Source organism: Lucilia sericata, unplaced genomic scaffold, assembly GCF_015586225.1.
Source record: "Lucilia sericata isolate MDLA Ls3-8-SP2 unplaced genomic scaffold, ASM1558622v1 Contig000856F_arrow, whole genome shotgun sequence".
NCBI lineage: Eukaryota > Metazoa > Arthropoda > Insecta > Diptera > Calliphoridae > Lucilia > Lucilia sericata.
The window spans coordinates 188540-207061 of NW_023994847.1; the positions used below are offsets into that span (position 1 = coordinate 188540).

General features: G+C 28.4%; 1 protein-coding gene across 1 annotated transcript; it reads left to right on the forward strand.

Annotated features, from left to right (window-relative positions):
• Positions 1-7097: 7097 nt before the first annotated feature.
• On the forward strand, positions 7098-7703 carry LOC119608611. The gene has a single exon (XM_037963088.1). It carries the CDS (start codon positions 7098-7100, stop codon positions 7701-7703), a length of 606 nt encoding a protein of 201 aa, XP_037819016.1.
• Positions 7704-18522: the final 10819 nt, after the last annotated feature.

The following is an 18522-nucleotide window of genomic DNA, read 5'->3' on the forward strand; positions in this document are numbered from 1 at the left end:
TGTGATTCTTTCGCCAGTGATTTCAATTTTGTCCTCGTTACTGCGAACGATTTTGCCCTCATCAGTTTAACTTCCTCGAAAAGAAATTTAAATTTTTTTAACAAATGTCATGAGGATCAGTCCATAATTGACCCACATGTAACATATCTTACAAAAAATCATCTTATTATCAAAAAACCGTTCAAAAATTATAGAACTGAGATCAAATTTTAAATATTTGATTGATTTAATATCTTCTAAAATGTCATTCTTTCAAATTTTTGTAATTTAAAAAGTTTTAACACCCCGTATTACAATACCCTATAATATATGTAGTATTTGTATATTTATACATTTTACATTGTATATTAAGTCATCAATGTCAGCTGCTGTGGTTTTGTATTCCATTGTATTTGTTATGCATGTCTTGTAGTTACTAAAAATAAGAGAAACCAAAAATGAAAATATAAAAAAATGTTTCAAATATTGTAATTTAATGTTTTTTGATGTTTATAACTAAATTGCACATATTTTGTTATTATTAAGAAGAATATGTTTTTCTTCTTTATAAAATGATGTTGACTTCAATCAAACTTTATTGAGTTCATTTTTTTTTTTTTTGATTAGTTAAACTAAATTGTATGTGGAATGAATAGTCTATTAGAAGAGGATGTGGTCTTGTTAATATATTATTATCGTTATAACGACGAATTTAAGATAAAACATTCTAAGTCGTAAAAGTGAGTTTTGAGTATCAAGCTCTTATACCCTGCAAAAATTGAGACTACTCCGCAAAGGACTAGGACTGGTCCAAAACTAATCCAAATATATGAAAAAACATACTCCATTTAACATTGTAATGTCCTAGGGAAAGACCACGTAATCCATCAATGCATTACAGCGGAGTAATCCCAAAACTAGTCCCTGAAATAATGGGAGTAAATGATCCGCAACATGGTCCTATGTAATGAAGGTTATGGACCATGTTGTTTTCAAAAATAATAACCATGATCCACTCCTGCATAATCTAAGACTACTAAACGGATCATATACTCTCATAATGTTTACAGGCGAGTAGTTTTTGGATTACCTAAATGGATTATGTACTCCAATAATTTTTATTTTAAATATTTGTTAAAGTATTTCTGGTCTCCAAAACGACTTTTAATGCAATATAAGGGGAATAAAAATTCAAAATAATCTAAACTATTCTGAAATGGACCAAACCAAATAACAAAATAATTTTTCTGTATAAGCTAAAATTTCGACAACTAAAAGCGAAACCACAAAAAAATATTTTGTGGACCAAAATTATTCTAAAAAAAATTTACATTATTTTTAATATTTCGTGATCAGCACAAAGTATATTTAGAACAAAATGTCCAAAAATACACTGTTTAGGTTATATGGACCCAAATATTACTTTTAGTATCATGTGTGCCAGTTTACAAGCTATCAATACAATTGGAAACAAGTAACAATCGGCTATGCCCGACTATATGATATCCTATACTAGTGATTATGTTAAAAATGTTGATTATTTTTCTAATAATAATTTTTATTCAGAAATATTTTAACAATTTGTTGACAAAAGAGCGATTTTCAAAAGAGATGTTAAATGGGGGTAGGGTGTTAATGTGGTCCCATCCTTATACATTTTGGTAGATGAATTTATGACTACAATAGTTATTTATGCAGAATATCATCGTGTTATTAGTGTTTATAAGTGAATTTTAACCATCAAGTCATTTTCTGAAGCGGGCTTTGTATGGGGGATAGGCTCACATAAGGACCGATCATTACGAAAATCAACTTATATAATACTAAGTTTTGCCGATTTTGGAAGTGATTCAAGAACATTTAACATATTTATGAGAACAAAAGCCCTATTCGGGGGGGTACGGTTGTATGGGGGCTATACGAAATAATGGACCGATTTTAACCATTTTCAATAGACTTCGTCCTTAGAAGAGCATGTACCAAATTTCATCTAATTGTCTTGAAAATAGCAACCTGTAGAATGCGCACAAGGTTTACATGGACACACAGACGGACGGACATAGCTAAATCGTCTTAGAAAGTGATTCTAAGCCGATTGGTATACTTTAATGTGGGTGTAGGACAAATATTTTTGGGTGTTACAAACATCAGCACAAACACATAATATCCTCCCCAATATAGTGGTGTAGGGTATAAAGATGTGTCAAATTTTATCATTTGAAATTTGAATTCTATTAAAGTAGTTCTTCAAACTATGAGTTGAATCAATTATCAAACAGAAATCTTGTACGATGAATATTATTTCATTACATTTTCAGTCTTTATGAGCTTTTGAATGTTAAAAATTAATTAAAACTTTTTTTTTTTTTAAATTTAAAGAGCATATTTTTAGTTTTTTTTTGCATATTTTATGCACTTTTTTAGAGCATATTTTTGGTTTCCCTTGTTATAACATTAAAAATTAATCCACTGTAATTTAAGCGATCTTGTGGTCTTTATATGGTTCCAGAATGAACAGTGATTAGAGCTGCTTCATAAGGGTGCCAGGCCACTCAGGGATAATCAGAAATGAAAGTGCTAATGTACCATAAAATAATATGCTATAAAAAAGGGTATTTGAGAAAACTAACATGGCCAGACATTTATTGAAATTAGATTCTAATAACTTTTTCTAAATTCTAATTCTGATCTACAAAACATAGTTTCTTATACATAATTGGATTTTCAACCAATATTTTCCATGCAAAAGAACGAACAGCAAGTCTTTCTTTAGACCTATCACAACCTTAAGATTACATTCCACTTAGTGTAAGTATTTATTATTATCAATAGATTTAATTACGTTCAATTTGTTTAAATATATTTTTGAGAATTTTTATTTAAACTTGGCTTACAGTAAAAGTGAGAATAAAAAGCAAATGGAATCTTTTCAATATAAATTTTTTTGGCAATGGTCTTGGCAATCATCAATTTAATTCCGCAAAATCGTAAAGAAATCTTTATGTAGCTATGTATTTAACTGTGCAGGTGTAGATTTCATTGAAATGATTTTTCAATCACTCAATTTACAATTCACTGCTATTTCATTTCAAACAAATTTTCCACAAATTCACTATATGTATATGACCTTAGAAAATGTCTTTCTTTTGTATGTATTTTTGGCTAGAAATCGTTTGTTTGGATGATTTCAATGGGATTTTAAAAAAATATTGGCTTAAAATCAAAATGAATTTTTTTTGTTACCAGCATTTTTCCAATTGGTTGCCTGCCTTCATTTTATTTTTGGCACTTAATTAACATTTGACTATTTTTTTAACGCAATTGTTTTAAGTTTTTTTTTTTACTGGCTTGAAAACAGTTGTTGGATTTTTCAATTATTTATTTTGTTTTTGAGTTTTTAGTTTTTTTTAATGTAAAAAAATATATTTTTTGTTAAATAAATTGTATTGTATTTATTTGCGTTCTCGTTAAATTTGCTTGTACCCGTTTATTACATATCCTATTTTTATTTTTTTTAAATATTTATTTGTTTACGAACAATGATTGTGTACATTTGTATTTGTATTGAATATCTGTGTGTGTATATGAATATTTGCAAAAGTCTGTGTGAGTTTATGTTTTATTTGCTTTTATTTGTAGTTGACATTGTTGTTGCAGTCTTTTTTTTTTGTATTTGTTTTTATTCCTCTTGCCAGTTCAATTTGATTTATTGTAAATTTTCAATACAAGTTGTAAATTGAAATGTTAACAATTGCAATGAGTTGCAATTCAATATGTTTTTACTTGACCACAGTCGCAAACAAAAAACTACATACATACATATAAAAAAAAAAAAAAAATACTGATAAAGCCGCCAATTTGTAGTATGTGGCTAACATATAAATTTGTGGCAAGCGGATTTGTTGCACTAGATTAAACAGATCACCATGGCAGAGCATACTAGATGAGGGTTTATTTACATAAATTGATTGTAATGTTTGCAAATACTTACACAGTAAAAATGTTAAATTAATTGGTTTTTATAGAAGTAACTTATAGCTACAGAAATACTTGTATTTTTACTTATTTGTTTAAGTTATTTTTACTCCATACATACTTACATATATGAGAAACTGCTATTGTAGTTTCATAACTTTACGAAACTTTTATAGTAATTTATTCATTCCAAGATGCAAGTTAATTCGTAAAATTATGTATTTTTTATACCCTACATCAATTTTGTTTGGAGAGTATTATGCGTAAAAATATTGTTTTTATGCCCCTTAATCGACTTAAAGTGTGATTCCATCCGTCCATCCGATCGTCCGGCTGGCTTCATCTTTGTGAGTAGGGTATATAAAAGTTTGTCATTCCGTTTCTAGAATATAATTTTTGGATACTTAAATAGCGGAAATGATTAAGCCATGTTAGTCCATCTGTCTGCCCGTGTGTATGTTGAAAATAAATTTCAAAAGACCCCAGATATCTGCAAGATCAGAATCCTCAAGAATTGTATATGCTTTCGAGAAGATCGCCATGAAAACATAAGGTTTTTTATTAGGGTTCTATAAATCGACTTTCAAATAATCGAACAATCGACTTTTTGTCGACGTCGACTATTTTGTTCCAAAAAAGTCGATAACTCGACTATGGTCTGTGAAAAAAGTCGAAAAGTCGACTTTGTTAACAAAAGTCGAAAAAAGTCGAAAAGTCTGAAAGTCGAAAAGTCGATAAGTTGAAAAAAGTCGAATAAAGTCGAAAAAAGTCGAAGAAAGTCGAAAAGTCGAAAAAAGTAGAAAAGTCGGAAAAGTCGAAAAAAGTCGAAAACTCGAAAATTGTAGAAAAAAGTCAAAAATAGTCGAAAATCTTAAAAAAAGTGGCAAAAAGTCAAAAACTCTACAATAGTTGAAAAAACTCGATAAAAGTCAAAAAATAGTCGAAAAAAAGTCGAAAATAGTCAAAAAGTCGAAAAAATCGAAAAGTCGGAAAAAGTCGAAAAGTCGAAAATAGTCGGAAAAAGTCGAAAAAAGTCGAAAAGTCAAAAAAAGTCGGAAAGTCGAAAAATTTGAAAAGTTGAGAAAAGTCGAAAAGCCGGAAAAATTCGACTATTTATAAAATACTTAAAGTCGAAAAGTCGACTTTTAATTAAATGAAAAAAGTCGAAAAATCGACTTTTCATCGAGAAGTCGAAAAGTAGACTTTTAACTAAATGAAAAAAGTCCAAAAGTCGACTTTTCGTCTATTTTTTATCATTCTCGATTCTTATTTTTTTCAGAAACTTTTCTTTCGATCAGGGATAACATGATTGACATATAGCTTTTATACAAATTTACATATGTTAGGTTAGGTTGATAGGAGTATGTGTACTACATCAAATCCGAAGAAATACACTTAGGCCGCTATTGGGTCTGCTGTGCGCTTTTTTCACTGAATGCATTATTTTTCAATGTTTAGAAACTCAGTTTCCTGGACGTAATTCCTAAGAATTTTCCAATCAGTGTTAATCACACGCAGAGAAAAAACATGTTTCGGCATGGTTAGGACAACTATTCTATGTTTTTTGTAACAATATTTTGTTGTCATAACTAAACAATTGTTATTTTTATTGAATTTCATCAATATTTTAGTTACTGTAAACATTTATATATTTATGACAATTATAAATTTGAGAATGATTCTCTAAAAAAATAATTATTTTTACAACAAATTAATAATGATAACTATGTAAACATAATAAATTTTTTAGAACCATTTAAACTTTCAAACAACCATTAAATGGTAGGTTTTTACAAGTTTAATCATATAATGTTTAAGATATAAGCATGTTTACCCATATAATGAAACCATAATATGGTTACTTGAAACAATAATATGATTACTTGAAACCATTATATTATTATATGAAACCAAATTATGGTTACTTAATACTATGGTTACTATAATGCTATAACATCACATTATGATTAATAAAACAATGTTATGATGAAATATTCGGACTATATTTGATCATAATATGATATCTTATTATATTAGTAATGATCATAATATGATATTTTTGATACCAATAATGATCATAATATGTTTTAACTTTAACCATAATTCTAACCATAATATGTTGCTCTTAGATTATGGTTACCACAACCATATTTTTTCTCTGTGTGCAGGAATGTTATTTTCGGAATAACATCACTTTCAAGATAATTAGATCTATCTTCGAAGAATCCCTCCAGAATTTCACTGTCTTCTTCACATGCTCTACATTCGTCTTAATTCGCACGTCCAATTTTGTATAGATGTTCGAGCACATCCGTGTGTCCACTAACCTCAGACTTGCTCATTTTTAGGAGATTTCTCGCCTTGCTCTCATCAGGGTTACTCCTAGGATCTTAGTGGTTCTACCCATCGTTTCATTATTCCAAGGGGCCTTATGGGATTCTCTCAAACATATTTTTAATTCAGCTTATGTTGCGTCGAATGGTTTTGCGTTCGTTAGGTTAACTACCTTGAGTTCACTTCCCTTTAAAGCAATTACATTCACCCTTTCGTTGCCGACTACTCCCGAGTGGTCTGGTACCCATATGATGTAAACCTTACCTCTTACAAATTTACATACTTCCGGAACTGTTTTTTGTCGTTAATAACTCTCTCTAGAATATCGGTATTGCCCACATAAATCTAATATCAATATAAATTGTATTATCAACTAAAATCTGGATCAGTCCACAAATGACCATAGTTTCCATATAAGATACCCATCCTAAAATCAGGTAAACGAACATCATTCATTAATAAATAATCATATCTGAACAAAATTTAAGTGGACGTAATTTTCCCGAAATGGCCGATAATCGTTCATAGCATTCATATTAAGTCCACTTCATTTCTTAATCGTAAAAAACTCATGAATTAATGATGATATGGGGATACCATTCTACACGAATATGTTTTGTATATATGTTAATCATTGTGCGTAGTTTTTTTTTATGGGTGAAGGATATTTAAGATTCCGCATAGCCGAATATAGCACTCCAACTTATTTTATTTTTTTTTTAATAATATTTTGACATTTTATTTAAATATTACTCTTTCATTATTTATTCAGTTGTGTTTTTAATAATTTGTAAAAAATCTAAAAAATAATGTTACGAAAATCTCAACGTTCAAGTATTTCGGTCCAGAATTTAGCACAAAATTCTAAATTAGAGAAAAAATTAAGATTTAATGAAGAAAACATCCAACAAACTCATCATCCAGTTCAAAAGGATTATGGATTTATTGCTATTCCTGAAGCTAAAACACCATTTCCTAGGCACGGTGATCCCATAGCAGCCGAAGATTTACGTAAACGTTTACAAGAATCACTAGATCGTGCTAATCGTATGATGCTCAATGATAATACTGATGATGACGACGAACGCACCTTTAATATGGATGAACTGCAAACACCATTAGCTAGTTTAGATTTCGAAGATCAAGAACGTAGACGAACTGAATTCTATAAGAAACGTAAACAATTTTATCAATCTGAATACATAATAGCGCAACAAAAATCAATGAGCTCAGAAATACCAGAACCTGGTCCGTCTGTTGGAGAGAATTGGCGTATTGTGAACAATGATGGAAACACTTCTTTGCCGTCAAATTTCAATTCCTTTATAAGTAATAATCGTCAGTCTACGGTTAATTATGAAACACTGCGTGAAATTGCCGAACAAATGTCTAGTTCAAGTGAACAATTTATTTAGTTGCTCATATTTAAGTATTTATCTAAAATCATTAGATGTATCTCAGACGAAGTTATGTTTAACTTAATCACTTTCGTTTATAAGTATACTAGGAAATACTATATGCCAGACACGTTTTCTTGCCCGAAAATATGTGTACATTGTATGTATACACAAAAGTATTTATTTAACTTTAACTATAGAAATTATTAATTAAATTCGCAAATCATAGGAAAAACTTAACACAGAGTGTCAAGAAATATTTCAAACAAAAGACTTTATTGTTTTGTTAATCTTAACATTTTCATTAATTCGTATATTTTTTAATAAAAATAAAATAATTATGAATTTTTTTTAAATGCATATGTAGTTTACTACAAGTAATTTCTAAAAAATAAACTTCATTTAAAACCCCTTCAGATGCCAGTTTCAAAACTCCAATTTCAAGCTTTTAACAATTTTGTTAAGCAAATTTTAAAATTTTGAGAAAATCTTTATGTGACTTATGGACAATAAAGAAGAGAATAAAATGGTAAAGAAATTAAATCGATATCTACCACAGATTAGCGGAAGCTGGGTTTTAAATTTTAAGGATTTCGCAGAAAACTATTTTTTGGTAATATTTTTGAAAATCAGTCTTAATTCCTTACTTTTATGCATTTTATATAAAACCTTTTCAGAATATAAAAATCCAGATAATAGGAAACTTACATCTGAAGTTTTATTAAAATCGAATCGTTTTATTAATCGAAATCGTTAACCCATAAACTGTAAAGATCAAACTTAAGCTTTGCAATATTGGGAAAATCAAATATAAAAATACATAGCACATTGTACATAAAAATAAATATCTTTTTATAATCACCGTAGTATTTGTTTTTTGTTTAGTTCTATGCTTTTATTTGGCTACAGCTTTTGTTTTCATATTTTGGTCAAAATACATAATAAGAAAAACATAAACAACAAATAAACTAACTAAGCGTATAAATGTCTATGATATTTTCCTCAAAATCTTTTATTTTCTGCAATAGTTGTTGACCATAGACTCCTTGTTACAGGCAGATGAACTTTTAACCCCTACAGCAACAGTTAAACTATCAAATATGTATGTAAACACAGAGTTTGAATTTGCTGTATTTATTCTACAAATATAATATTCGTACATAATAACAAATAAACACGTGTATACACTGAAAGAAATATAAAGTTATTTTTTTTATTTTTTGTTCTTAAATTAAGTATATTTAATTTCTGGTACCATCAAAAAAATTTCTTGATTAGGAGTATGTTTATCCTTAACCATATTTTTTTTCTCCAACTTTAAATGCAAATTTTCACAGTGTATGGAAATATACACTTTTTCCTTAAATATTTATTTAAGCATTAGCATAGACTGTAGTGTTTGACTATTATATTTGTCTTATTATGATCTCAGCCAAGGGAGCATCTAAAGTATAGTATAGTTTCCACAAGTAATTAACTTACTTATTTCATGTTTAATATATTCTACATTTTGTGTAAAAATATGGGTGTATGTATATGTGCGAGTAAAAATCCATAAAGAAATTCCACTCACGTAACGACAAAGAAAAACAGATTTTCATATTTCAAATAAATAATAATCATAATTTCACAGCAGGTAAACAGAAAATCAAAAACAACTTGAAATCATATAAAAGGGGGAAAAATTCGCCTCTTATACGAAAACATTTTCAATTGAATAAAAATGAAATTCTTGTTTAATCTTCAAAGTAACTGGCTAAAGTGTTAAGAAAGCAAAGAGTTTCTAAAGTACAACTTGCATTCAGTACTAAATGTTTATTAATAAAGTTTCTTAAGTATAAGCATTAAAGTTTAACAATTTCAACCAAAAAACACAGATTTAATAGTAAAATTTTAAAAATATTTTGAAATCAAAAGAAAGATACAAAAAAAAAGAAAATATTATAGAATTTCCACAAACATGTGTTACTTAAACATTTCAAACGCATACTTGCATACACACACACTATAACAATGCCTAACATATAAGATTACATTTACACACATACATTGTTCATGTGATCTGCATATGTATGTGTGCGTACAATTATTACCATCTGTTAGTATGTGTGAAAATACTATGCAGAACAGTTTATAGAAAACATGTTAAAAGGCATGTTGCACTTTTATATTGGCGAAAGGAAAAAATATATTTATACCAGCAATTTTTAAAATTTAATAAAGAGTAACGATAAATTTAGAACAAAAATTGTGTCAAAAAACTTTATCTTCATGATCAAAATAGCAAAAAAGAAAAAAAAAAGAAAACTTAAAAAAACGATTTTTTTACCTTTTTTCCCCTGTTAAGTTCTATAGGTAGCAAACCGTTCAAAATTCAAGAAAACAATCAACTACAAAAATGTACCTAAGATCTTAATAAACAACTCACAGGCAAAGCTGTAAGTTCAGCACACCAAACACACCATATAAAAGCTAGCTTAATACAATATCACAACAGACGTATACTTAATATTTGTAATATCATATAAATCATTAACACGTATACGTACAGGTGTCGCTAATAAAAGCAGTGCAATTTCAAAATGTAAAACTTTCCACTTGAAATTAAGAAATGAAGATGATTTTTTTTTATTTTATATGTTTTCAATTTTTGTTCTTTATGACAAGAGATTCAGAGTGTAAAGCTAAATTTCGAACGGTTTGCAAGGTATTTGGGGGCCCGTAAAAAAGTGCAGGGCTTAGTGTCCTTATATGGTTATATTTCGATGACTTAAATGTATACACAGTGAAAAAACGATTAAATACTTTATCCTCAAACTAATAGATTCCAAAAATATGTAAATGCATGTGTATATTATTTTAGGTATATGTATATTTGAGTATAAAAACAGATTGCTTTGCCAGAAGCTTGTGTAAGGAATTCCGGTTTAGGGCGTATGAATTTCTTTTAAAGAACAATGAGTGTGAGTTAGTAAAGGAGTCTCACCTATATATTCATATGCACTGACTTCACATAGTAAAAGCAACAGCTGTTGAACTAATGCTATTGAAGAAAACACACTAACATACAAACACAGATATTCAAAATCATACTTTTATACATAACACATATACATACACACATCCATACAAATACATAATATAAATGTGTGCAATTGCACACAACATAAACATTTAACAATTGAATGCTGACCACTACATGAACTACCACAACAACAAAACCATTGACCATAGTGGCAAACAGACATTACAACCACACAGCTACACATACATATATGTATATACATAAACATATAAACTCACACACAGATATTTAAAAACACTTGCACTCACTTATGCTTTGCTATTGAATGACCGACTATTCACACATACTTATGTACGATTATTTCAAAACTCATCCTCACACAAATTGTGGCCAAAAGTATGACCGACCAATAGCAAAAAAATTAGAAAAAATACTAAAAAGAACCTTTGGGCGTTTAGGCGTAAATTATACTTTTTCCTTTTAACCATTTAAAAGTAAAAAGGCCAAACCAGTGCTCTGGCAATCATGGTGATGTTAAAGTGCCACTAAATAATGTTTCTTTGTAGCCGTTTTCTTTTTTCCAAGTAACTTCTTTGGTTGTTTGTGTTGCAGTTTTTGCTGGTGTTGTCGTCGTTTCAGCTTCCTCTTCAGCAAATACTTCATTGGTTTTTTTTGCTCCTTGTTAGTTGGGAAAACTTTTAAACCCTATTTGTTAAATGTTACTTCTTCAAAGTAGAAAAGTTATATGTATTTTTGTAACAGTGTATGATGTGCTTATATACGAGATGAGTCTAATAAATAAATGCATTTAATATAGATTCGTTTTTTTAAATATTTCAAATATTTTTGATGAATAGAGCTTTTAGCTTGATATTTTTGTATTCCCGCTAGAATATTGCACAGCTCATGGATAACAGTTCGTGCTGCTGTTGATCCTTTCTGTGTTTGTCAGCAGGTATAGCCGTTGAAATAAGAAATAAGAAATAAGATTTCATTTTCAATTTATAACATACACTACCATAGGTGTATTATGGATTTATGCTGATGTTTCTAACACCCTTAAATATTGGTTTTACACCTACCTTAAAGTATACCAATCGGCTCAGAAGTCGATTAAGCTATGTCCGTCCGTCCGTCATTCTGTCTATTTGTCTGTCTGTCCATCTTAGACCATGTGCGAAAGGTCGCAATTTTCAATATAATTTGATAAAATACTTTCCTCTTGAACCATGAAAATGGTTAAAATCAGTTCCGATTGTGTGATAGGTCAGTTTCTATGAGTATTCCGTCCGTCAGTCTGTCTGCCCGTCTTAAACCTTGTGCGCAAGCTAAAGGTTGCAATTTCCAAGATAATTTGATAAAATAATTTTCTCTTGATCCAAGGACGAAAATGGTTGAAATCCCGATTGTGTGACAGTTTGGTTTCTATGAATATTTAGTTTTTGATTTTCACAGGACACATAATAAAACAATAATAAGGTAGAATCAGTAGAAAAGTACGTTCTCAATTTTACATGCCTTGAATTGTCACAAAAAAGAGAATTGACAACTCTCCCTACTGATTCTACCATCCTATGGTTGTATCATGACAGGACAGATAAATTCTTTAGATTATGACTTTTGAGGCAATACCAAGTGTTACCAATGCTATACTGAAATTTTGTAGCATTTAAGATTGCCCTCGTACATATATATGTATGTGTTTAAGTTTTTAAAGAAAAAATAGAACATAAAATTGCACAAAAATGAAAAGTGTTGGCGCGTGTTTCCTAACCGGACGGTTGCACATGACCGGGATTTTTCACAATGACTCAACTAAACTGACCGTAGAATTGTAAATAATAAAAAAATAAATATGAAGTGTTCTACCATTATAATGTTTGTACTCGTAAATGTAATTTCATAAAGTGGAAACAATATTGAGGGAAAGTTATAAGTATGTACAAAAAAAAACAAACTTAGTACAAATTTATTTTAATGCCAGTGATTTAATTTTTGAAAGAACATATTTACTTACTTCCTTGTCCTTTTTCTTTTTTTTGTATGTTATTATTATCACTAGTGTTTGGCTATCGGGTAGGATGAAAAATACACAATTAGTTAATTAAGTTGGCAATTAGTTATTAGTTTCTGAAGTAGAAAGTGAAAAGTTTTGAAAAAATGTAAATTAACCATGAAATAAGAACAATTTTTATAACATTTTTTAGTGGGGAGTGTATATTGGGTTTGTGCTAACTTTTGTAACGCACAATAATCGGCTTAGAATCATTTTCTGAGTCGATTTAGCTATGTCCGTCCGTCCGTACATGTAAACCATGTAATCAAACTATAGGTCGCAATTTTGAAGATAATTCAATTAAATTTTGTACGTGATCTTCTATTGTATCAGGAACAAAGCCTATTGAAAATGGTTAACATCGGACCATTATTTCACCTAGCCCCCATACAATTGAACTCCCGAATAGGGCTTTTAAGTTCATAGTTATGTTTAATATAATCGTATCTCGACAAAAATCTGCAAACCCAAGTTTTATAACAGCCTTGATGACCCTCATGAATATTATAATTATAGGGCTTCATTTGACCGTAGCCCCTAAACAAAGCCCCCTTCAAAATTTGACTTAAATGTCCACAATTTTATTCAATAATAAATGGCTATATCTGAGGCAAGGTACAATTCAACTTAAATGCTTTATTATGAACACTAAATCACATTTTATTTTTATAACTGGTGTAGGGTATTATATGGTCGGCCTCGCCCGAATATAATTTCTTACTTGTTTTTTTATAAAATGCTCTTTTTTGTCCTTTATTTATACATTTTCAATGTTGCTTGTAAACCTTGATTTTTTTTTTAATTTGTTAACATTTATTGTAACGAGTATGTTTGTAAAATAATTTTAATTATTACCATTAGTATTTTAATAAATCTCTCATGTGGCATGTCATTCATAATTGTGGCATTTTAAAAAATTACACTTCAAATAGAAAAACACATAATGAAGGTTTGAAAACAATGTAAATTGTGTAAATTACAAATGTGCAAATGTGTACTCTTGTAATAACTTGTTATAGCTTAACTCTGTTTAGGTAATTTTGGATTAGCCTGCATTTCTAGGGTTGCAATATTAAAAATCTTTTATTTACATATGTTTAACATAAATTTATTCTAAAATAGAAGACAGTTGTTCCTTTACTGTAACCTATTGTCCACGAGACATGAGATATTTGAAAGTTAATTTTTGTCTCATTAAATGTCTCCAAAGAATCAATTGACATGCTCCCAGTACATGCCCATTTCAAAATAACTAGTAACCTAGCTGATCGATTGGCTAGTGATGACCATACCCTTTGCCTAAGTCGTAGGTTAAATAACTAGTTCGGTACTGTCCCCTCGAACTACTGGCATGTCAAACATACTGAATATACAAATATGTGTTGTGATTAATTTAAATGTTGTATGTCAGTGTATAAAATATAGTAACATGTCCTTGAAATAATTAATTGTCAACATTGATCTATATCTCTTCATAAAAACAACATTGTATTTGTTGTCATAATAATAACTGTTTATATTTCTTGATACAAAATGTCTCTATTAACACTATTATTAAAAAACACCCTAACAAATAGACAATAATTGAATATGTATACATTAGTGTGTTATATTTTTTTTTTTAATTTTTAATATTTAAGTTAAAATTGTTATTTTTTAAAGAAAAACTTTTGTTATCCAATAATTTAAGTATTTTTTGGTAAAAATATTTTGGCAATCTATGAAATATTATGGAGGAAGTCATATTAAAAAAAAATCCTAATGCGTTTGCTTGAATCTGTCTAATGTTTTACTCTAATTATTTACCTTCATATGTGTATGTTGATATGTGAGTATCAGTGTAAATGGTTGTCTGCGATATTGCATGTCAGTTGAACGATAAATTTAATTTATATAAACAAATTTAAATTAGTTGTTATCATTTGTTTTTGCAAAATTATGTACTTGTTTTATAACATGTATATAAATTACTTAATTAATGTTTTACAAACCACACAAATTAAACACTAATAGTTTTATTAAGTAAACAATTTGATGAAATACATAAATATATTGCAAAAGTATTGTTTTAAATCTGTAAGAATTAAACAAATAAGCATTTTATTCGGCTTCTCACATAAACGGATATAACTGATACCATTATATTCTACACCGTAGGGTGTTAGGTCCTGTTAGATGCTAATTGGACCTAAGAAATTATTTAATATTTTATTTTTTTCATACAGGTTGTTGGAAATATTTAAATTATTTTTTAACTACCAATCAAACAAATCAAATAAATCAAAGAGAGTTCAATCCTCATAAAATTCGGCATATATATAGATTTAATGCTGATGATGATTGTCATTATTATTTCATGTTTCAAAATATACATATGGAGATTTCATGTTAAGTGACTCAACATTTGAAATCGATGTCTTCCGATCGGTTAATAAGTTACATACATATGGGGAATTTCGTGTCTTTAAAAACTTTAAAAACCGATGTCTTCCGATTTGGATAAAAATGTCGATGTCTTCCGATTTGAATTAAATTTGCACTATTAGATAGTAGGTCAGACACAAATTTTCAGCTCTATCGGTCAAAAACTGCCGGAGTCAGAGCGGTTCAAAGTTGGACATTTTGGTCATACAGGGTTTTATTAAAATGAGTGTAACTTTTTACCTATTGGTCCTATCAAAAATTGTCCAAAGGAGTTCAGATAGCTATTTCTTCATTCTTTGCATATTTTTATGTTCGGCAAAAAAGTTAAACTTTGATCCACTGTAACTTATACAATATTTGACCGATCCTGTTGTGTTTAAATTATTATCTAATAGAACTAACATTGGTGCAAATTTCATTCCGATCGGTTTCAAAAGTTAAGCTCACTTGACGTGAAATCCCCCATATGACAGTTTATCATCCTTAAAAAAAATTTATTTCTATAAACGTTTACACAAAAATAAACGTTATCGATTTGTCCTTAATCTTAAAAGCATTACTTTCTTGAACATTTTTCGTTATCAATGCAATGATATCATTTTTCTACTAAGCGGTGCAGTTATTGCAAAAAGTTTTAAACTTAAACATGTCTTAACATGTCATTACTTGTCTTCATAAAACAGACAGTTTAAGAAAGATTTTCGTTGCATAAAAGATAGAATACATGATAAGTATTGAATTCTCAGGAAATATTAGACTGTTCATAGAAATGTTCTTTATATTTCCTAGAAAATAAAATGTTATAATTACATTAACTGCAATAAATTTTTACACAACAACTTTAAATCAGGATGAATAACAGGTTAACATTATTCCATTTTAACATCTAAAATTCACACGAATTCGATCCACCCTAATAAAGCATTTTATAACATAGTTTATACATATTTATGTCTGTATTAAAGTATTATTTGTTTTTTTTTTTCAAATTGTTTACTTTCATCTTATGAGTGGCATTCAATTATATTTTAATTTTATTTTATAAAGTATAGAGTTTTATGTTGTTACCTAAGTTCTTTTGGTTTTTATGTCCAATTTTTCTCAAATTTCTTTCTTTCGTTTTATTTTTCGATTCTATTTCATTTAATTTTATTTCCGGTAAGTTTTTAGTTTCCGTATTTGTTGTTAAGTTGTTTTAGAGAAGTTTCAGTTAACCAACTTTGTTTCTTTTTCTTGTGTTACTGCATATTCCTGTTTTTCTTCTTCCTTAACTAACTTTATTCCATAGGAAATTGAAAATCTGTAGTTTTATATGCTTGGTGAGTATGTGGGAATGTTATTGCTGTTTTGCTATACGACAAATGGGCAACTTTGCCCAAATAAAATTTTGTGGTAATTTAAACAAAAATAAAAGAAAATTATTTGTTAAGGAAATTTCAAGTTGTTGGAGAGGAATAAAAACTGTTATGTATTTTATTTTTTTATTAAATAATATTTGATATTAGGTATATATTTAATTGGTTATTTAGTTTGTACTTGGAAGTTTAAATGATTTTTTTTATATCGAGTATTCGAAAAAATTTAAAATTTCAATTATTTTATTATTTTCTTATGCAGTTTTGGTTTTAATTAAATATAGTACACAGAAAAAATTGTTTTCTTTTCAATTAAATTATTTTTTTCTTTTAATCAATGCTTTGATTGTTTCAATCATCGACTTAATTGATTTTTAATAAATTTTTAACCAAACTGTTTAATTCAGTTAAAATTTAAGTTTTATTTTATTAAATATTTAATTTATTCAATTAATGAATAAATTAATTTTAAACTTTAGTTTAATTATTGATGTTAATTTTTTTCTTTATTTCTTTAATTGGAGAAAAAGTATTTTTTAAAAATTTTGTAGGAAATAAAGGAGATTTCAGATTTTAATATTTTTGAACTAAAGGTTTGCACAAGACATTGTATTTTCGTCTAAAAATGCACTTGTATATAAAGGAAATAAAACTGATTGCGGCCTACTGGTAAATCTCCTTTCAATAATTAGAAATAACATAAAAGTTAGCATGGACATTTTCTTTAAATCCTAAGAAAATGAACAGAAAAACTTGTCTTTTTTCACATTGTGCAAATATACCAATATCTAGATGAAATGTTTGTATATCTTTAAATCTGCACATACTCAATTAAATTCTATTTACCAAGTTGCAGATGTAGAAAAAATGTAATCGAATACAGACAGATAGCAAAATATAACAAAGAATTTTAGAAAAATGAACAGAAAATGGAAATGAAAAATTTAAACTTGAACAAAAGAAAAGAAATGTTTGTACAATGGACTGTATTTTATATATATAAACGATATATACGAGGGTTGCTTAAGGCAGATAAAATTTTATGATTCGTTGTCAAATTATATGTTCTATGAATTTAAACATATTAATTTAAATATTAAATTTTCTTTAATTTATAAAACTATCCTCGTACATCTATATTAACGAATGCAAAACAGTATTTATGTAGATGTTGTTGTTGTTGTTTAGGTCAAGCAACAGATAGACCAACAACAAAAAAGGAATAGCAAACAGAATAAATACAAACAAATATTTTTTCTTCTGCATACAGAAACTCTGAACGGCCCCCTAAAATGACTTGGTTGCCATATATACACCCGATTTCACACGTATATATACATCATACATCTGTATTGTGTGAAAATAATTGTAGAAAAGTTTTTGTTATTGTATGCGTGTCTATATCTATGTGCATGTGTCCCACAATTACATTTGAAATAGAGATAAAATAAGGACATGAATACAAAACAATGACAAAAAAAGTTCTAAAGTCAAAGTAGTTAAACACCAATTGTAACACAATTCAATTGGCCAAGTACCAGTAACAATAACAACAAAGACAATATTTTCAACTGGGCGCAAAAAAATTGTGTTGAAAAAAACTCTAGAAAAATAATCAGAATCATTATATAAACACCTTGTACAGGGTGGTCCATTAGCAAGTATCTTTTTAAAAATTAAATAAGATATATTAAGACCTTTTTTTGAAAGGAACACATATATATTTCTATTATTTATGCAATACAATTTCATTTATATGACTCAACAATTTTAGCATTTTGTTGGAATGGGACACTTTATTTGATATTAAGTTTTTTTGGTAGTTACGGCTCTTTTGCATTTCAGGTAACGATATGTATGTAGTATATGGGGATATCAATAATAAAAAATAGTAAAACCAATTCAAATGGTGTGTTTACTTGACAACAATCAATATGGTTCTCATTTCTATATATACATACAAATGACTCTGGACTT

Excerpts from the sequence above, each read along its gene's own strand:
- LOC119608611 (XM_037963088.1), top strand. The coding sequence starts at position 7,098 with ATGTTACGAAAATCTCAACGTTCAAGTATTTCGGTCCAGAATTTAGCA.